This window comes from Natrix helvetica (assembly GCF_964273705.1).
Source record: "Natrix helvetica genome assembly, chromosome: 1".
Classification (NCBI taxonomy): Eukaryota; Metazoa; Chordata; class Lepidosauria; order Squamata; family Natricidae; genus Natrix; species Natrix helvetica.
In genome coordinates this window covers 167,538,592-167,560,579 of record NC_138548.1, presented here as the reverse complement: position 1 = coordinate 167,560,579, position 21,988 = coordinate 167,538,592, and the positions used below count along the sequence as shown (strand labels likewise).

Sequence of the window (21,988 nt, the reverse complement as noted above, 5' to 3'; positions counted from 1 at the left end):
GTATAATAGTGAACCAATGACTGAACGATAAAGTGTTTGATCCTCGAACTCAGGACTTGGTTCATGTGTTAAGTTGTGAAAATCTGTTTGCATGGGTGTCTTTGTTGTGCTAGCATCTTTCATATTGCAATGATGTAGAATGTGGTCAATTTTCTCCTCTTGTGAAAGACTAAACCCCTTCTGTGTCTTTTCAATTTGAACACCTAAATAAGTGCTAATGTGTCCTAAAGATTTCAGTGTGAAGTATCTCTGCAAACTTTTGGCAAAAATCTCACTCATTTTCTTATTTGGACCAATATAAACAATATCATCAACATAAACAAGTATTATCTCATATGCATTGTTAGATCTTTTTGTGAACTCGCATTCATCAGTTTCGGACTTAATAAAGCCCATTGAATTTAGTTTGTCAGTAAGACATAAATACCACATTAAACCTGACTGTTTCAGACCATAAAGACTTTTGTTCAGGAACCTTCTTGCTTTCGGAATCCTGGAGGGCTTCTTACGTAGATCTCTTCATCTAGGTCTGCATGTAGATAAGCTGTGTCCACATCAAATTGGAAAACTTCTAAACCAAGAATAGTTGCAGTGGTTAAGGCAATTTTTACACTTTCAGTTCTGACTGTTGGTGAGTAAGTGTTTGTGTAGTCCTCAGGATAACGTTGAGCGAAACCCTGAGCTACAAGTCTGGCTTTGTATAAAGACTCACCATTCGGTTTCTTCTTGATTCTGTAGACCCATCGGGTGCCAATGACTTTCTTGTTTGCTGGAGGTTTTGCAGGTGTGAATACATTAAGTTTCTTTAAACTGTCCATTTCATCCTGCATTGCATCATACCATTTGTCTTGCTCTGAATCAGGAAGCTGTTTGATTTGTGTGAATGTCTCAGGAGGAAGAGTAACGTTGCAAATCAAAGGTAATGGTGTTTTTGTCAGTTGCCATGAATAACGTTGTGGAGGGATTCCTTTTGTGGCCCTCTTAGAACGTCTAGGAACAACAGACCAGTCTTCTTTTTCTTCTTCATCCTCATCCTCGTCCTCACGTTCGTCGCTAGCATCAGCATCCGTGGCTTGCGAAGACGGAACATCAGGTTGTGAAGAACTGGTAGAAGGAATATCTGCCTGCGAATTGTCATCAGGCTGCGTGGCATCTGGAACACCATCTCTAGGAAAATAAACTTCAGGATCATTGGAATGAATCCTGGACCAGTCAATATCTTCCTCAAAATTAGCAGATTGTGAAATGACAATCACATGTTTAGTATCAATGAATTTGCACCATTTTGAGTTATCATCAATACCCATAAATCTCAGTCTCTTTGCTACTCTTCCTCCCTTTCTTCTTTGACTTAAGGGAGTGTTCACCATAGCATATGAACCAAAAATGTGGAGGTTCTTGAGATCAGGCTTGTAGCCATACAGCATGTAGAAAGGAGTTTGATTGATTACACTGCTCCAAGTACGGTTGACAATGTAATTTGCATATTTGATTGCTTCACCCCAGTATGTGTTACTGAGATTGGCATCTTCTAGAAGACAACGCATCATGGTTTGTAGAACCCCTTGTCTTCTTTCTACGACTCCGTTATGAGCTGGTGTATATGGAGCAGATGTCTGATGAAGAATTCCATTCTTACGCATCCAGTCCTGGAAACGCTGAGACATGAATTCTGCACCACGGTCACTCTGGATTCTGGCGATGCGAACTTGGTATTGTGTAGAAACAAACGCTGCAAAGTCTTTAAAGATCTGAAAGGTCTCAGATTTCTCTCTCATAGGATATACAAATCCATATCTATAATGATTATCTACTATTGTTAGAAAATACTTTCTGCCACCAATTGTTGGTGGGAAAGGACCTACTATGTCAGTGTGTACCAAATCAAAAATGCGTGTTGACCGGCGTGTAGCGTGTTTTGGAATTGCAGTTGCCTTGGATTTAGCCTTTTTGCAAACCGCACAATCCAAAAACACCTTACACCCCTTTAGATCCAAACCTTTTGCGAACTCCGGCATCTTTCTAAGAACACGGAAACTGGCATGTCCCAATCTTCTGTGCCACTTGTGAATACACCTGGAATGCAAAGGTTTACCAGTTAGTGAATTCTCAACATTAACAGTTTCATGAGGAACCTCAGGCTTGCTCTGAGCAACCTGTTTCTGTTTTCTCTGTTTGTTGGCTTTAGGAGCCTTTGGCACAGTAACGGTTTCTCTCTCTGAACCAACTCTCTCTGGGCCCGTGTTGTGCCTTTTTGGAGTTTGCATACTTGCCTGTGCTTGCCCTTTAGGCTTTGGCTTTAAGTAATAAACACCACCAATCAGCATAGTTTCAGCAACAATATCACCATCTTTAACTAAGTAACTTGCTTTTTCGAGGTGGTGAACCTGGAACTTTAAATCTCTAGACAAGTGACTTTGACTAAGCAAATTACTGGTTGCTGAAGGTATGTAATAAACATCAGGGATGTGTCTATCGAGCTCTTCAATGTAAACAGTTCCTTTTCCCATAACCTTGCAAGTGTGGTTGGTGAAGGAATACAGTTCTCGATACTCGGGCTCTGGTTCGCCCATCTCTGTGAAAAGTTCCCTTCTGTGGGTAACGTGTACAGCTGCTCCACTATCTAAAGTCCACAAAAGACGTCTGTCGAACTTTGGATCAGGTTGTGGAATGTTGGTTATGGCCAGTATTACAAGTGGAGCTTGTGGATCATGCCTTGGATCATGCCTTGTCTTCCGCCTCTACCTCTGCCTCTGGAGTCTGTTCCTCTGGGCTGGTACGTGACGGGAGCTGGAACTCGTTGGGGACAATCCCGGGTGTCATGTCCCACACGGTTGCAGGTATAGCATTTTGGCATCCTTGGAGCGTAGCCTCTTCCTCGGAGGGGACGTCTGGCTGGAGCCTTTGATGCTGGGGGTCGTTGCAGATGTGGTGTAGCTAACTTGATAGCTTCCTTTTCCACTAAAAGTCTGCAAACGTGGTTAACTGTGCGTTGAGCAATAGGCATGAAGTTAATCTTTGCAACAGCATCTTTCCATTCATAATTCAATGAGTTAATGATGATGCTAACCATTTGGATATCATCGATTACATGGCCATTTTGTCTCAATTCACTTCTCATTCTTTTCAGTTTGGTCAAATGTCCACCAATTCATTCACCAGGTTTCAACTTCGAACCATGGAACTCAGACATGAGCAAACATGAAGATTCAATTGAAACGGGCCTGTAGCAATCTTCCAAAATAGCCCAAATTTGTTGGGCAGTTGCATCAGGTGGAAAGATACCCTGGATCTCAATTTCCATTGACATGAGGAAAGTTGTAATTGCTCTGTTTTCCAGGTCTCTCATTGCAGGTGTCCACGGTTGAGGGGGAGGATTAAAAATCATGCAGTGTGTGCCTTCTCTTCGAAGCAAGAGCGCAATTTCACTGACCCAGGCTTTATAATTCTCTCCTGACTCCTTTAATTTGGATTCACCAGTCAAGGGAGTGACTGGAAATACCTGCTGAGGAATATGCATCGGAACAATTTGTTGAGCAGGTTGCAAAGCTGGTTGTTGAACCAGGGGGTGCTGGAGTTGCACCATTGGTCTTTGCGTGGCAACATCAAATTGACTTCCTTGCATTCGCCTTTGACTTTGCCTTTTTCCATTTAGGGAGGATTCAGCACCACCAGGGGGCGTTGAAGACTTAACCTTTGGAGGCAAAGCTTTGGCTTCTAGAGAACTCATAGACAAATCTTTAAAGCTTTGATGGAGCTGCTTCATCTTTTGCTCTAATAATTTTTCTCCGCCAGCAGATGGCAGTGCAGCTTCACTTTTTTGGCTGCCTCATCTTTCTATACGTAGCCGGAAGTTCAGTGGACTCAAAGGGATCACGTGACCTCGGTGACGTGTACATATATCTTTGTTCTGATTCACCAATGAACTCTGTGGGGTGTGTCTTAGGCTGTTGTTTTGAGGAAGACAAGATGGCGTCCTCAGACATTTTGGGAGTGGGGGAGCCCCTCCCACTCCTCTTCATCTCCTCAAAGCACTCTCTCGCCTCCCTAGCATATTTTTCAAACAGCTCTAATTGATAAAGATAGCTTTGCATTTCTTCCCCCGTGCCTGGGAAGGATTCATAAACTTCGCTTTTTGCGTGGGAGTATTTTTTCTCTGCCGGCAGTTGCCATTCATCAAGTGTTTCATAATCTCCAAGAGTCTGGGAATGGAGTGGCTTTGGCAAAGTGGGAAGTTTTGGCTTGGCCCCGAATAAATCATAATCTCCTGGAGGTATTTTAGAAGGGGGAACCACTGACCTCGTTTCGTAGATCTCGCGTCCTGTAGCTCCTTCCCCCACATCTGGCTCGGCACCTGGAGGAATTTGTTGCTCCTGAAGTACGTTTGAAAGATCTTGCTTCTCTGTGTCTGAGGGAGCCTCCTTGTCAGAAGAAACGGATCCATCTGTGCTTGTCCCATTTTTCTTCTTCTTTTTCTTTTTCTCCGACATGGCTAATTAGCCTTAGTCGGTTATCTTAAGATAGCTCGAAGGAAAAAAGCAGCCGTAAATTATAGCCATCTTAGCTTCTTCCAATTAACTCTGGTATCATCGACCAACCTCTGCTAACATAAATTGTCAGGGGAAAAAATCACCCTGAAGAAAAATTGAGGTCTATGGACCGGGCTGATTTCCAACAGCATATGCATTAAGATATTGAAGAAAAGAAGATAGTCTTGAGAAGCATATTCTAATTAATAAACAAACTTTAATACGAAAATAATAAAAGTAAATAAAACAAAACTAACTAATTGTTACATTTTGATAAGAATGTTCCGTCTGCCAGCTTGGCAGGCGGACAAAAGTTCATCAGAAGCTTTCTCTTTCTCCTTCGCCTCTCTCTCTGTAATGTGTGAAGACATGCACAATAAATCACTTTCAGATAACTTTTATGACCTGCGCAATAACTCTTTCTCAGTTTAACTCTTCAGTGTCAGTTTTCAGTCAGTTCATGTCTAGCAAACCTTTTAACATCGTGACAATCTCTTTATTTAATGACGTATAGGTAGTCCTCGACTTACAATAGTTCATTAGTTACCGCTTGAAGTTACAATGGCACTGAGAAAAGTGACTTATGACCATTCCCCACACTTACGACCGTTGCAGCATCCCCATGTTCAAGCGATTCAGGCACCTGGCAACTGACTTGCATTTATGACGGCTGCAGTATTCTGGGGTCATATGATCACCTTTTTCAACCTTCGGAGAAGCTAAGTCAATGGGAAAACCAGATTCGCTTAACAACTGTATTACTAACTTAACAACTGCAGTGATTCTCTTAACAACTGGGGCAAGAAAAGTCATAAAATGGAGCAAAACTCACTTAACAAATGTTTGGTTTAATCACAAAAAATTTGGCCTTCACTGAGGTCGCAAGTCGAGGACTACCTGTAAATACAGAATCTCAGAAACTCCAATAGGTTTTTCCTAGCCTCCTTTATAGCAAGTTAATTCGGGTGGATTTTCCGTGAAACGCTTTTTTCCAGACATTTTCCACACTTGGCCTGAGCTCTCATTTGTAGTGCTTCCAGGCAAACTGAGCTGCCTATTTTCTACCTGCATCACAACACTCCATGCATGCCAAAATAGGGGGAAGCTTGTAGCACAGCACCTGTAGCTTCTTTCCTCATGTTGAGAAGTGTAATGAGGTCCTGTGGATGCCACTGATGGTAGTAAGAAAACACTCCTACAAAAATTGGATTGTCCTACGGTTGCAGAAGATGCAAGGCAGAGGTGGGTTGCTAATATTTTTACTACTGGTTTGGGTGTGCTCCTGCACATGCGCAGAAGCATCTGGGTGGGTGGGCGGAGCCTCCTGCCGCCATTACTTCTGATTCGGCCAATCTGGGCTGAACCGGCAGCAACCCACTTCTGATGCCAGGTGATCTCCACCTATAGAATATGTATTAATATCAGCAACATTAGGTTCTCAAAGGAAAAAAAATGTTTATAAGAATCTGGTAAAGGAAAGTGAAGAAGTGAATTAGAAATAGGGCAGAGTAGATGGGGCATTCTAATGGAGGTTGAATTTTCAAAGTATCGCTTTCATTGACATTGAATCCATATTTAACAAGGGTTGATTCCAGATTAAGAGGCGTCTAATAAGGCTGGTGAAAGAGGGTTTTTTGCAGTAGAATTCTAGTTCGGGAAATGAAATGTACTGAAAATTGGAAACTTTATTATGAATGGAGGAGATAAAAGGTTTCTTTTGGCCAGAGAATGGAACTGGAATTGTGAAGATGGACATGCACATAAAAGAATCGCCTTGTGGTCACTGCCAATAAAAAAGCTCACTTTAACAGACGCCAACTGTGGCTATTTAGCATTTTTGAGTATGTTTGTTTGTTTATTGAGTTTATATTGCTGCCTATTCTCCCATGGCAACTCAAGGCAGGTTACAGAATATAAAACCACATTTAAAACAATGAAAACTATCCCCCCAAAAATCAAATAAATTAATATAGTACAATATAACAAAATCACATTCCAACCCCCACCCGGGCAACAGCAGATCACATGAGCCATTTAATGGGCTCCATCCCACTGGGTTCCCCAGGCCCGCTGGCAGAACCAGGTCTTCAGCGCCTTCCGGAAGAGTATTAGAGTGGGGGCCATTCCAATCTCTGGGGGAAATCTCTGTTCCAGGGAGAGGGAGCCACCACTTCTTCTGGGTCCCACCAGGTGTATCTCCCTCGGGAATGGGACCCACAACATTCCCTGCCTCCCCGCTCTGATGGGTCGGGTAGATGTGACCGGCAAGAGATGGTCTCATCTCATGTTACATCACACCACCCACTCTTTTTCTAACGATGGCTTTGGGCAATGGAGAGGCATTGTTGGAAATTCAAATGAAGGCTTGAGAATAGACTTGTGGGTGCCAATGCAATGGCCTGCATATTACTTGCATTAACAAATGCCTTGTTCACTCCTCTTAATTTATTCCATATCCTACTTCTCAAACCAAAGCAGAAGATGAGTTCAAAGTTACAGATGGACATGTTTATTGCCAGTACAGGATCTAACAGATGTGAAAAACTGAGCAGAAATAAACCCCATGGTTATTTCCATTTTCTGAAAACAGAACAAAAAAAAATCAATCTAAAAAAGGATGATTGCTGTTAGAAAAGCAGGTGAAGTTGAAATACAGATCAGAAAACATCAACCCCTTAAAAAAAAAAAACAGATGAACTCTACATCTGTTATGGAAGGATCATGGAAGGATCCAACTCCATCAAGGAGACTAAATAAACAGAAGAAATATAAATCAGTCTTTATCTTTTTGCTTAAATAGATATTTCAAACTTCAGGCTGGAAAAAAGTTTCAGAAATTAGCAGCTTCGAGTATCTAAAAAGTAAAAAAGGCTCACTGACTGCTTTGCTGACTGAATCTTTAATCCCGCGACCTCACAGGATGTGCTGTATTAATCAGTTAATGATACAGAAGTACTCCCCTGAGAAGGGTCCTCTCAGTACAGTGAGCATGTTCTCTTGGAAAAAATAAAGGACCAACTTGAAAAAGAAACAAATCTGAAAGAGATCCATAAGGATAAAACCTTTTATTTTTGCTTTACACACACACACACACACAAAATTCAAGATCAAAGCCAAGATTTTTTTTTTACAAAAATACATAGTATACTTTTAAAACAATTCTAAAAGCAAACAGCACAAGTAGTCCTTGACTTATAACAATTCGTTCAGTGACTGTTCAAAGTTACAACGGCACTGAAAAAAGGGACTTTAACCATTTTTCACACTTATGACCATTGCAGCATCTCCATGGGCACGTGATTTACATTCGTATGCTTGGCAACTGACTCATATTTATGACAGTTGCAGTATCCCAGAGTCATGTCACCCTCTGTTGCGACCTTCTGACAAGCAAAGTCAACGGGGAAGCCAGATTCACTTAACAACTTTGTTACTAATTTAACAACTATAGTGATTCACTTAACAAAAGTGGCGAGAAAAGTCATAAAATGGGGCAAAACTCACTTAACACATTTCTCGCTCACCAAGATAAATTTTGTGCTTGTAAGTTGAAGGTTGTAAGTTATGGTTGTAAGTTGAAGTTGTGGTTGTAAGTTGAAGATTATACATACACTTGTTTTTAGAAGACAATTCAATTTCTCTATTTTTCACGTGAAAGACTGTGCATGAAGTGGTACTATTTCTACAGCCGAAGTTAAATGATCAAAAGGTGTTACTGCTTCATTGAGAAGACCCAGAGCATGTCTACTCTGCCAGGTCTTATTAGTCAGGCAAAAACTACAGGAGGGCTCCCCCAGATAACAGGATCCATGCTACGTGGGGCTTTATAAGGGATAAGCAGCACCTTGATTGAGCCTGGCAACCAGTGCAGTTCATGAAAACAAAGGAGTCATATCAACATGTCTAGACACAGGGCTGCCACTGCTCATGCCCTTGCATTCTGGATCAGCTGAAGCTCTAAGCAGTCTTCAAGGACAGCCCCATCTAGAGAGCATTACAACAGTTGGGATGGAACATTGTCTTTTGTCCACTTCCACTCTTTTCGATTTAGCTGCAAGACTACATTGCAGGGGTGTCAATTCGATTTCATTGAGGGCCACATCAGGGTTGTGTTTGACCTCGGAGGGGGGGGGGCAACAATAGGTTCTGGCAACTTGGTCGTTAAGCAAAGTGGCCCTTAAATGAAAATCATGTGACCACCGGCTGTACGTAGTGTGACTTTAGGTTGGGGTCAGGATATTAATACACAACCAGCTAAGTAAACCAAAACAGCAGGGAGTTTCTGGGACTTGACTCATAAGGAAGCAGGCAAAAGGGAAAATCTTACAACCCTTTTTCACCACCTTGGGAATGCTAACCTTGGCAATGGGGTAATTAGCACGAAGGAAATTAAATTTTGCATTTACATTTATTGGAGAAAGGCTTACAAGACAGTAAGCAATAGAGAATAAATACATCAAAAGAAATGCGCTGGCACCAGTTGTTTGCCTAGCACACTCAAGGTTGCCAGCTGCACAGGAGGCAAACAAAAGCTTTTAGCATGAAACTGATTAGACATTTCAGGGTCAGCAGTATGAATTCTGGAAGGTTGTAATCAACTAATTCAGACTAATTCAGTTTATTAACTTGCTGTTAGCACTGTTTAGAGACTGGCTGCACTGCAGAGAAAAGCAGCTCAGCAAAGGATAACTTGCTCAGGCAATCTTTCTGCCTTTTGTGGGGGGAAATAAGAAAAAAAAAGGATCAGGCACAGGTACTGATTATAATGGCAAACATTATAATCACAGAGAGAGAGAGAGATGCTGTGAAGGTTATAAATGCAAGCACTATAAATTCAGCACTGTCGTAACTGTGAACCATTGTTGTCGGAGGCAGTTACTAAACGAAGGCTGCTTGTACTTCCTTTCACCATAAAGTTTTGGGAAAGGCAAATCTGAGTTAGACAAGAACCAGTGGAAAAATAAATTGAATCAGGTTCCAGTCTCAGCCTGAACAGTTTTGCTAGGTTTTTACGCAACAAAATTCCACATGAATGGATCTTTAAGCCTCTCTGAAATCCAGCAAAACGTACCTAGGTCAGACATTGCTCTTTAACACTTAAATAGTAAAAAAAAGTTGTAACAAAGATAAGAAACCAAAGTATTCCAGGAAATGGGAGACATCTGGCCTCATCCAGCTATGGATGGAGATACTGTATATAGCAAGCTCTGCCATAGTTTACAGAACAATCTAAGTCAGGGGTATCCAACCTTGGCAACTTTATAACTTGTGGACTTCCAACTCCCAGAATTCAACACTGGAAGTTTTGAAGAAGAGATTGGGCAACTATTTGTCTGAAATGGTATAAGGCAGTGATGGCAAACATTTTTTGGCTCCCGTGCCAAAAGCGGGGGGACCGCAGGGGGGTCGTGCACAGGTGTGCCACACCCATAATGCTATGTGCACACAACCCCCGGCGCGCATGCGCACATGACCAGCACACACACACACACACCGCTTTTGGCGCATTTTTTTCACCCTCCCCAGGCTCCAGAGGCTTTCTAGGAGCCCAGGGAGGGCGAAAACAGCCACTCCTCCCCCCCCCTCCCGGATGCCCTCCAGAGGGCGAAAAACAGACCTACGGGAAAATCAGAAGTTTGGGAATGGTGACTTCCGGTTTGTCCGTAGGGCCAGTGTTTGCCCTCTGGAGCCTTCCGGGAAGCTTCCTGAAGGCTACAGAAGGCAAAAAACAGCCTCAAAAGAAGGCCGAAGTCAGCTGGCCAATGCACACATGCGCGCTGGCCAGCTGAGAGGGCAACACCTCGTGTGCCCTGATAAATGGTTCCATGTGCCACCTGTGGCACATGTGCCATAGGTTCACCATCATGGGTATAGGGTTTCCTGTCTGAGCAGGGGGTTGGGCTAGAAGACCTCCAAAGTCCCTTCCAACTGTTATTCTATTCTATTCTACTGAACAAGCTGTAATTTGCTAGTTTATCACACTAAGCTATATACCAGCTCTGCTGGCTGGAGAATTCTATATACCATGGTTTACAAACCACAATGAGTGGGTCCATATAGTACTGCTAAGCCAAAACTAAATAATTTGCATTATGGTTTAGTTCAATGTATAAGCTAGTTCCTATGTTAAAGTTCCATATAAAAATATGGGTGTTCCATCACTAGAAGCTTTTAAGAAGAGATTGGAGAGCCATTTGTTCAGAATGATATATAATTCTGGGAGCTGAAGTCCACAAGTCATAAAGTTGCCAAGGTTGGAGACCCCTGATCTGTGTCTTGGCTTCTACAACATGCTAAGCCATAAATAGTTATTTATAAACTACTGGGTTGACATGATAGGCTAAACCAAAACCAGGCAGATCACACTGATGCTTAGCTTATTCAGTAAACTCAACTGATTAGGTCTGGCTTCAGAAAATGTTATCTGGAAAACAATGGAGAGTTTAGTTAAAACAAAGTTTTATATTCTAAAAGACTGATCTTTTGTCCCAAAGTCTATCCTCCTCTAATGCGAATAACTTCAATCATTGCTTGACATTTAGTTGAAATGTTTCAATAAAAGAGAAAAAACAAGCCATTTGAAAATGTATTAATTTAATCAATTTATGGAGAACATTTAGGACCATTTTATTAATAAGCAACTGATGTCAACATTGTAACAGTAGTTGTACAATTAACTTATCAATATGTGATCAACATGTTCTACATCATTAGCAGAAAATTCAATTCTTCCGTTAGCTAGTAATATAGTGGATTAACTTTTTTAAATTTGATGTGCAACCCCAAAATGTTATGTTAAATGTACCCATGGATGTGCTTTTAAACTTTTTTTTATTGGAACCCCACTTGAGGCTTTAATCTGAATCAAAGTTGGCTAAGCCCTCCCCCTCTGCTTTTCTCCCATTTACGCCATGATCCAGACCCAAACTAATCACCCTACTGCTACATAAAAATCCACCACCATAAGGCAAATAGATACATTTAACGTAACAATTTAGTTCCTAATATAGGCACGTTTAGTATAAAGTGACTCCTAAGTAACCGGTTTTCTAAACTGAAAACAACACAACTCCATTCTTCTCCTTAAATTCAACATACGTTTCTGAAATGGTGCACAAACATGTGCCATTGAAAGATCTAAACACCAATACTCCAGTTTACAATGTTGAATTTCAAGCTCTCTCCTGCACATCTTAAGAAAACCAGATTTAACCAGTTACATTCCAGGCACAAAAAGTTGATTCCCTCTTGCCCATTTTCTGCTACTTGTTCTTTTTCAATCTACTTTTGAAAGGCCTCCCCATTTGCCTCACTATATGGGGGAATCACAGTTTGATCCAAGGTCCTTCATCTGTGTGGGACATAGTTGTCTCATTCTTTACATCTCATTACTTGCTATGAATTGGAAGCAACTGTGAACAGTGGGCAACTGTGACTGAAAACTTGTTCTACCGAAAAGATTTTAACTAATATAAAGCTGATCTTGTAAAACTGATGTTAAAAGGGTACTTCAGGCAGAATCTCCAGAAAAATTGCTTATGGCTTATCAAAATGGACTTTTTCTCTTGCAATTTTCATCATAACTTCAGTTACCTTGAAACCTATTAAAGAGACATGCTGTGCAGTCTGCAACAGGGCCTACCATAGTCCTCACTGAGAGTGTCTGGAAAAAGCCCGTAACAGGGCTAGAACCAGTCTGAAAGCAACAAGGCACTTTTCCAGGCTCACTCATCCTCTCCATGAGCAGTCCTGACCAGTTATCACAATGTTGCATTAAGCATCTTGTCTTGTTTAAAACATTTTCATTATTTGGTAAGAGCACCTGCTGGGAGGTGCTCATGCTATGATTAGACCCTCAAAAGCAAGACTTCTATTTCGTATTCCAGCAGTTTTGATCCATAAGGGAAGAGGTTTCTGAGCTTCCTTACCCTCTTGGCTCCTGCGTGGTTGTGTACATTTGGATATCTGGTGAAAAGTATTGCAACTTCATCAATAAATGATTTTGACTCTATGCGTATTGGATTCTCAAGAAAGTGCAGCAAGGTATTACAATGCAGCAGTGGAGAAAAAATTCAACATGCCATATACCAATATATAGCTTTCACAGGTCTGTCGGTATGCCATGAAAAGATAAGCAACAGCTTCTTTATTTGGTGCATTTCTGATTTTTTTTTAATGAACATCACTTTTCAAAATTAGCATTCAGCTAGTTCATATTTTACAAGTAACTCCTGCTAATACTCCAAACGATTTAACAATTAAAAAAGGTTTAGCAAAATAGACATAAGTAAAGCAATTTACATTGTTCACAGTTATCTGCATTGTGCCTTTCTCCAAAAGCCTGTTCACCTTTGTGACTTCACAATTACTTTGATAGGACTGTACCCACATGACACAAGATAATACTTCATGATTTGAACACTCCTTTTTATCTATAAAGATATGGAACATATCTGCAAAATATATAATTCTGTGCGACCTAAGGAAAGAGGGGATTAAGAAAATCCCACCAGTAAAATAAACCAATTGAGCACCTTAAGTGAGACTAGAAATTTGGGGGATAGCATAAATTTGGTCACAACAAGAGAAGACAACCAAGAAATTAAACTTCTGCTTTAATTCTATCAAAAAGGCAACTTTATTCCCTGTAACACACATTTGGTTTATATTTGGTACTCTACAAAAACAAAATCCAAATCCTCCATGTATCCCTGTACGAGTAAGAAACTAAACCACTAATGGTAAGGATACCTTACCCTAACCCAGAAGTAAAAATTAATGCACATATGTGGCCGTCTTTAACTGGAATCCAGTTGGATTCCATCTGCTGACAAAGTTTTGTGCTTCCCTTCTCTATAGCCCCCTGCATCTTCATTAGAGTCTACTCTGAAGAATTGGGATTTTAGCGAGATGGAGTCACAGAGTATTTGAGCATCTCTCTCTTTGGCTGACCACATCTTAACTGAGACCAACGGGCAACTGGATGGAGTGATCCAAATAGCCAATCTCTGCTGAATACAATTTTATTTCTGTGGATTAAATTTAGAAAATGGCGGCCTATTTTGTAATCATGATAAGGCGCCATCAGTATTACAGTATAATAATGCGTATATGCCTATTCTATGTTTAAGCCATCTGCTATAGCAGTCTTTAAGATTTGAACAAGTGTTGATTTTTGTCTCGGACCAGATAACACTCATGTTTCTGACTTTAGCTACATAGTTAAATTTGTATATTAAACTTCAATTTTGTTATCAAAGCGGAATAAAAGCTAAAAAATGTTTCAAGTACTTTTGTTTATATATGCTTCTTTACAATGAAACTGATTAAATCTCGTTCTTTCACAATAATGGATTTGGATGGGTGTAACATGTAAACAGTTTAGTTCCAATAAAGCCATCTTGATTTAGGCAAGCTTAGTAAGAATAACTAACTTTAAGGAGCTGCTCTTGGATTAGCATAAAATAATATCCCTTCCCTCAGCTTTTCTGCCAAAAGGAATGTTTGCTCAGGAGATTCTATTCTATCATTGACAGAATAAAATTCTAGACCCATTGCATTGTTTTAACTATCCCGTGAAATATTACATTATATATTTAATTTAAATGCTCTTGGATACTTTTAGAAGCTTGGTATTTTGTTTTTGTGGGTAAACAACTTAAACATTGCTTTGATTTGTAAAGGCTGAAATTTCATTTCCCCCCGCTATTGGAGGATTAGAACTAATAGCACTATTTTTATTCTTAGGAAAAGTTGCCCACTAAAGTAAATGAAGAGTGATTATGAAGTTTGAGATTTTATATAACAATGAATTCCAATATCGAGAAAGAAAGGTTTACTTTTCTGGCTCAGTAAGGTTGATAAGAGGATTTAAAAACATTTAATTTTTTAAAAATAGTATCAGAGAGGAAAACATGTTTTGTCTCCTATCCAAATATCAACCTTTTTTTTCCTCCAATTGCAGCTTGCCATTGCTTCTCTCTGCTTTAACTGTTCAATAGAAAACCGTATTTCAGTTAAATATACTGCCTATTTTTCATCTGCTTCCCCAAAGTGCTTTTCCATCAAGAAAGTCTCCAACCACCATCAGGTTCACTCTCAAACATTTCAGCACTTACAGCAGGAAAGCCATCCAAATAGGTTATCAATTGAATGGATCTAACTATACTCTGAACTGACTGCATTTGAACAGTCTTCAATTGAAAGAAGAAATAAAATTTGCAGGGAAGGAAAAGCTTTTGAAACTAAGTCCATGCTATTTTTGGATACTGGGAAAAGCTATGAGAGTCAAACATTATTCTTTCCGGTACTTCAGCGTGGAGAGTAACAAGGTTATAAAAGGCTTCCATTCCCAAATATGTTATTGGGGTCCACAAATTGTTTGATGGATTTCAGCATCCCAAAGCCAACGTCTGATACACATTCTTTCAGCCAGTGTTTTCGTAACTTGCCCACTGGAAGAAAAAAAACAAAACAAAAAGTGTCTTTAATATTCACCATAATAGCAGGAACCAATTAATCTTATGGCCATGAATGAACAAACACTGGGTGATAAATGTTTTTATTCAAAAATGAGAAATGTTTTGCTTTATTTGATTTATTGAGCCCACCAGACTATCAAGCTCATTAAGTGCAATGTATTCCCAAAGGAAACCTGGATTCCAGACTGCCTTTTCTCTGTACAAAGTATGAAATTTAGATCAAGTTTAGGCAAAGATGATGTTTTGCATTAAATATAATTAAACCGAAGCAGCATATATTTACATGGGAGTAGAGAATTCTGTGCTCTGTTTTAAACAAACAATGCACAGATTATAATGAACCAGACAAAGTTATTTTTATGAAAAACACTCAGGTTATCAAATAAACAAGAAAACACATTTCTCAAAAGTAGGGTGACAGATTTTGGCTGTAGTTCTATCTGGATCTATATTTAGGAGTAACTTCCTCTGAACCCAGTCAAATACTTTATTTAACCAAATGTGAATAGCTACACAAGGAATTTGTCTCCGGTACAGATACTCTTATTGTACCTGCAAAGCAAATAATAATAATAACAACAACAACAATAATAATACCAATAAAATGGGCAGTAAAGACAATAATAAGAAATAATACTACAGCCCATACTAGATGGGGTAATAGATATTAGGCATTGTTTAACCTACATCTTAGCATTACATTTGCATCCAAGACCATTGCTAGCTGTTACTATTTTTACATAACTTTTTTTTGGGAGGGGCAGGGGCTTCAAGCTAGTCTTGACTCCTACTGACTGCCTGGACAGGTCCCTGTAACTTTTTTTGCAACGTTTTTGGAAATGGCTTGCTTTCTTCCTAAATCTGAATGGCCCCAAGTCACCCCAACTGGCTGTGTGCCTTTAACTACTACCCCAAGCTGGTTTCCTCCCACAACTTAAAAAATTATAAATATGAATATAAACTTGACGGTTTATAACACACAGCCACAAAATTACAGTTGTTTTAAATGAAATTGGCTCTATCATTAAGCAAGTATTATAACAGCATTTAATTCTTGATAGAATCAATTGAAGGAGGTGTTGGATACAGCATGCCTTTAAACCAAAAGCTTGATGTATTTGTGTGATACAACATACAAATGTAAGGGAAAAAAGTAAGTCGCAATCAATGAATGCTTCTTGTCTTGGCTGCATTAGATGCCTCCCTCTCCCACTATCCTCTTCAACTAAATCTAGGATGCCCCATGATTGAGGTAGCTGGTTAAATTGCCGCAGGGATAATGAATGATATGAACATCAACTGAGAACAGAGTATTATTGTTTCTTTCTCCTGCCAAATATCAGCCTGTCACCAAGCTCTCTGGAAAAACAACAACAACCTTGGCTGACCAGGAGCATGTTCTCAGCCACCCATGTGCCAACCAGAGCTAAAGAGACAATGTATAGTCTAAGCCACTATACTCCATTATCTGTAATATTGTTTAAGTGAATGTATCCTGTGGATATAGATGTAATTGTCTAAAAAAAGACTGAAAACAACTGGTCCAACAAGCTGGAGCACATTAAAGCCCCAGCAGGATGTCCAACAGCTAGCAGGCCTGTCTTTTCCCCACCTCCACAATAATGCGACTCCACCAGGGACTGAACTGATGTCTGAACAGCCACCAAACAGCCACTGCATATTTAATGAAGTTGCTCACCGAGTGCTGGAAAACAGAAGGTGCTTGGACTGCATCATTAGTTCTGTCACTATGATAATTTACACATCTATCTTGTCACATTTTCTATGCTTTATACTTTTACAATAATAAATCTAACATACATTTGATTAGCGAACCGGAAAGTAAAAAAGCTGTGCAGCGCACACCGGTGGTCTTTTAGGAACATATTTGGTAAAGAAATTAACCCATTTGTAGCATAAAGTTGCAAACCCTGAATGTCAATTTTCACTGTGTTAGAGGCCCACAGTTGCTTTTTTGCAAGTATAACCAACCAGGCAAGGTGTCGTTTAAAAAAAGATAATTTTATTTTGCCTGGAAAATATAGAGCCGTTTCTCAGATAAAATAACAGATGCCCCACCTGACTACATGAATTCATGAGTGTCTTGCAGTAAAAGGTACAACCTACTTTGCCTCTTTTCCATAGTGTGTAAATATAATACTGGCTTTTAAATATCCAAATTATTTGTTAGTTGCAAACGCTGATGTACATATGTAACAAGCATATATATGTAACGCGCTTTTAGTGAATCTTTAATCTTTATTCTGCTTCAAGTTTACAGTTACTGCTTTTAGTCAACCTAATTCATTTTAATTAAGACTTTTTTAGGTCTAGTGAAAGACTAAAAAGCACATTATTTTATTTTGCAGTATTTAATTTCACAGCTACTGCAAATGCTTGCTTTTACACATCCATTCGGCCAGCCTCTTAATATCTAGTGGATTTGCTTCAGTGACATAGCTGAATAACAATTTATTTGAGACCTTGAAACTGAAAGTGAATATTCATGAACACCTCTTCAATAAACACAAAAATACTGCCTAGCCCTAGCTGATAACTGCTAAATGAATCAATCAAGCCATTTTTAATCAACAGAAACAAACACAAATGCGAAAGATTAAGCTATCTTGAATATTGTAGAAATATTTACGAACCTAGCAGAGTTTTAATTGCTTATTTTTTATTCCAAGTGGTTATTTTATTTATCTAGGCTCAAAGATACTACTGTATCTCTTCAAGATACTTATTTTAACACATTTGGTATATTATAGTGGACTGTTAAATTTGAATAACATGGACAGCCCTAACATGAGCGTTAACTACTGCACTATAATACACAGACACACACATGCAAGCAAATGACAATGGTGACCAGCCCACCAATACTGAATAGACTCATCAATGCAAAATCTACACTTCTTACGATTCCTACTCTGCATTTCCAATGCTATTGGCAATTGGAAGATTAGCATAATGGAAGGGAAGTCAAGAGAAGTTGGAAATGTCCTCTACTCTCTCAGAAAATTTTGTCTTCAAAATACAATGCTTTCCCACAGAATGGAAATGTTTCTTTTTTCTGGTTTCAAATTATCCTTAGCTAACATTAAATGATATATTTATATACAAAATAAATACTGAGATGAAAGCAATAAAGTTATTTGCAAAGGGCAACTATTTCTCATGATTCGAATTTCTCAAGATTTTCTTTTTTTTTCTTTTTTTTTCCCCAGAAGAACTGTTAGGAGTAAACACTTTGGTATAAACTGTCTACTTCCTTCCATAAAAGCAGTAAGTACTATGAAGATTAAGTTAAACATACTTTATATTCCTTATAGCCTCAAGTCCCAGACTACATCTGTTTTCTTTGATACACAAAACCAGAGTTAAAATAGCTTCATTTATCACAAGATGATTGTGGTAGGCAGACAAACCAGGCTGTCTGTTTCGGGATAGTGAAAGCAACTGTTATTAATCACAATTATAGGGCAAACTCTGAAGAGGAATTGCATCAATATTCTCCCTTCCACATGCAGGAACAGAAAGAAACACTAAGAATGTGATGGTAAAGCCTGAAGGTCAGTAAATAATAATAAACAAGGATACTACCAGTTTAATCCCAAATCATAAATTGCAGCTCAGAATAAGTATTAAAAGTCACTGTGGGAATTTAACACATGGTATTTGATAGATCTACTACAGAAATGCCTTTTTGCAAAATTGAAAAATACAAAATTCAAAGTTTATTTATATGCTCTGCCAGAGAGCCAGACTCAAAATATAAAGAAGTCACAATTCTTTGGTCAAAGTTTTAAGGCTTCTATGACTGTTGCATGCAACATTCTTTTGTTAAACTTGTCTCCAACTATATCCTTAGTTTTAGAATAGGCAATAAACATAAATAGAACATGAGTTACAGAAATACTACAGCCATTGTTAGCTGCTAAATTTCTGCTTAAATAACAAATGTAGCTTCATGTAGCTTAACTCACAGACAGGCAACCTAGTACTATGGAGATTTGATGCTACAATCTCTTTCAACTGATCAGGGCAAGAGAAACGAAAGCCCAAATCATCTGTAGGATAGCTGGTTGCCTACTCTGCTCAATTGTTCTCCAGATCAATTCAAGACACTTCCATTGATTCTGCCTACTGGCTCTCAATGTTTGCTTGCAAGGCTGATGCAGGCATTCCCGCGAATGTCAAATTCAACATAGCTGCCACAACTCATTGGTCCCAGTAGCTCACTTCTCATTCCATTCTGCCCAGGAAGACATTTCAGATTCATGGTGAGATTTCCAATATCCAGTTTGTAGCGAATAGTGAGATATCTGCTAAGAAATGTTACAGAACCAATGCAGACTTAGAGCATTGCTTCTGAGTACTCTTGACTTATATCCTCATAGGGACATTTTGTTCATTTTAAGGTGGGAACCCATGTTTTCACATTTATTTTATACCCGAATGAGTGGAATATCCTAGAACTGGGCTCTTAAGTTGGAACTGTTCAGGCCATGCCTCCTGCTTTTCTTGTTCAATTTCCAAGCAATACAAAGCAGACTATGCAAAACAAAAGGAACCAGCAACCACTGCAAGAAATAAAGTATGCAGTAGGAGACAATCTATCTCCTTTGTCATCCTACAAACTTCAGGTATGTTTGCCTGGATGAGCGGTATTAGTGAATGAGAACTGCATGACAAAAGCATGCATTGTCCTTTGCATGGAGAGGTGTCTATCCACACCACAGATGCCTCTGAGACATGCAGCAGCATGCCTGGTAGAATGTACCATGATGGGATTTGGTGGACAGAGATCTCGTAACCAATTATTCCACTTGAGAACAAAATGATATAGGAAAACAACATAGGTGGATTGAAGACACCATTTTAAAATATGCATTCAGGAAACAACGTTCATTTGGCCATTATAACAAAGAGCTGCTAGTCTTGAAAATATATCATTGTAATCCAGGTTGAAGACAGGGGGTTTGCATCCATTAAGTAAATGATGAAATACTGTCAGGAGCAACAACAGCTTTGACAAGTAATCAGATAAGTTAATTATTGATATACTTGGGCAGATGATCATTTTACTTCTATGCATTGGAAGACATGGGCTCGAAGCTCACCACCCACAGGCAGCCATTAGAAATACATTTTTTTTTTCAGATCAGCAGTTTATGCGAACAGGTACAAGTTGTTTGAAAGATTCTTTCATAATCCCAGAAAAAGCACTGGAAAGATATAGGCCCATGATGGCGAACCTATGGCACCCATGCCACAGGTGGCCTACGGAGGCCTCTCTGCTGGCACAGGAGCTGTTGCCCCAACTCAGCTCCACTGCACATGCGTGCACGCCTTCCACCAGCCAGCTGATTTTTGGGTCTCTGTCATGCGTGCAAGACACACGTGAGGATATCGTGTGTGCAAGCATTTTTGATCCCAGGAGGCTTCAGGGAGGCCTGCTAGGCTCAAAATGGGCCACCGGGGGGAGGGGGAAATGGGCAGGGGGAGTGTGTGTATGGGTGGTTGTGCGTGCATGCACAATGGGGCAGGGTGCACGAGGGGTTGTGCGCACATTGCATTATGGGTGTGGGCACACACGCATGCACTCTCGCATGCACGTGCGTGCTTTCGGCACGTGAGGACAAAAAGGTTAGCCATAAATGATATAGGCCAAGTGATTTGGGGGGACATGCTGGGATTAAGGAGCTTTCTTTGATCAATGACACATAAGGGGGAGAACGCTGAGGAATTGCGAACAGGAATAAAACACTTCTGTCAGATATATTGTTATGAAAGAAATGGTGAGTCTTCTGGATTTTAGAGAAAATAGAAATCCGTCTTATACATGAAAAATGAGTTCCAGTCACAGCAGGCTGTTAAATTTCTAAATGAAATCCATTAAATACAGCATGAATTATTAGTACAGAAACCGTGAGCCATACAGTATACTGTAGAAGAGACTCAAATATCAGTATAACCCACAGGATGGAAGAATTAGAACTGCAATAATTAAAATTTGAATCTTTAATTAGGGTGGAAGTTGCTGGACCACATGATTAATCAGCTTCAAAACCAAAAAGACAGCTTTGTTTCAAAACAATTTGGCTGAATATCCCATTTCCGAACATTGAGAGGACGAATCCAACTAATATTGTTTCAAGTGCAATATCTATGAAAACCGTTGTGGTCATCTCCTAAGCAAAAATGACAATGAGACATTAAAGCAATGTCTTATTTACATAAGTGCAAGAACAATATTTGACTCAAGCAGTTGAAGGGAGAGTAGAAATGGTTGAGTAGAAAGCAGCATCAGTTGCTGCCAATTCTGCCTGTAACATTGGAGTTGTGAATAAAATACTTGGAAAAAGAATGGCTGATAAATAATTTCTCCTACTGTAATTGGAAAGACTTTGGTCATTCAAACTATGCACATTTTAAAAAGAAATTCCAATTTTTAATTATGCCCCCTTTTTAATTTCCTACTTTTTCCTTCTTTTTGTGTTGATGGACTAACTGAAGCAAAATAGAAGTTGAGATGCTCTGTCTTTTCCTTGTTATCTGTTGGTATTTTGCCTTTTTACTGAGCAAATACTAATTAGATTCTTTCTTTTCTTTTTCTTTCCCCCCTTCATTCCATTTATTATTCTTAATATCCTTTGCAAAGTCATTTCAGTTTAACCTAACACTTGCCTGACAGAAGCATTACATTCAATGTTTCCGTTTTTACCTGGCCTCCTTTCCTGGTTTTTTTCATGTGTTTTTATTTTGTCATTAGATTTTCACTAACCTTTTTGTGTAGCCAAAATAACCTCCCCATTGTCTTCCTTTCCTTCTCACTAGAATAGTTTTCTTTAACACTTAGTGACTACATAAATCAGGGGTGTCAAACCCGATCACATCACGGGCTGAATCGGGATGTTTTTTGCCTTTGCGGAGGTGGGGTGGCCATGGCTTACGTGGGTCGGGCCGCCAGTT

The 21,988-nt window shown here is 39.5% G+C and overlaps 1 protein-coding gene across 1 annotated transcript in view; it reads right to left on the bottom strand.

Moving 5' to 3' along the window:
• Positions 1-11,117: 11,117 nt before the first annotated feature.
• Positions 11,118-21,988, bottom strand: part of AGPS (alkylglycerone phosphate synthase) — a 53,495-nt gene continuing 42,624 nt past the window's right edge. The window contains exon 20 of the mRNA XM_081934710.1: positions 11,118-14,983. Coding sequence (XP_081790836.1) covers positions 14,862-14,983 — 122 coding nt within the window. The 3' untranslated portion in view covers positions 11,118-14,861. The remainder of the gene's footprint in view (positions 14,984-21,988) is intronic.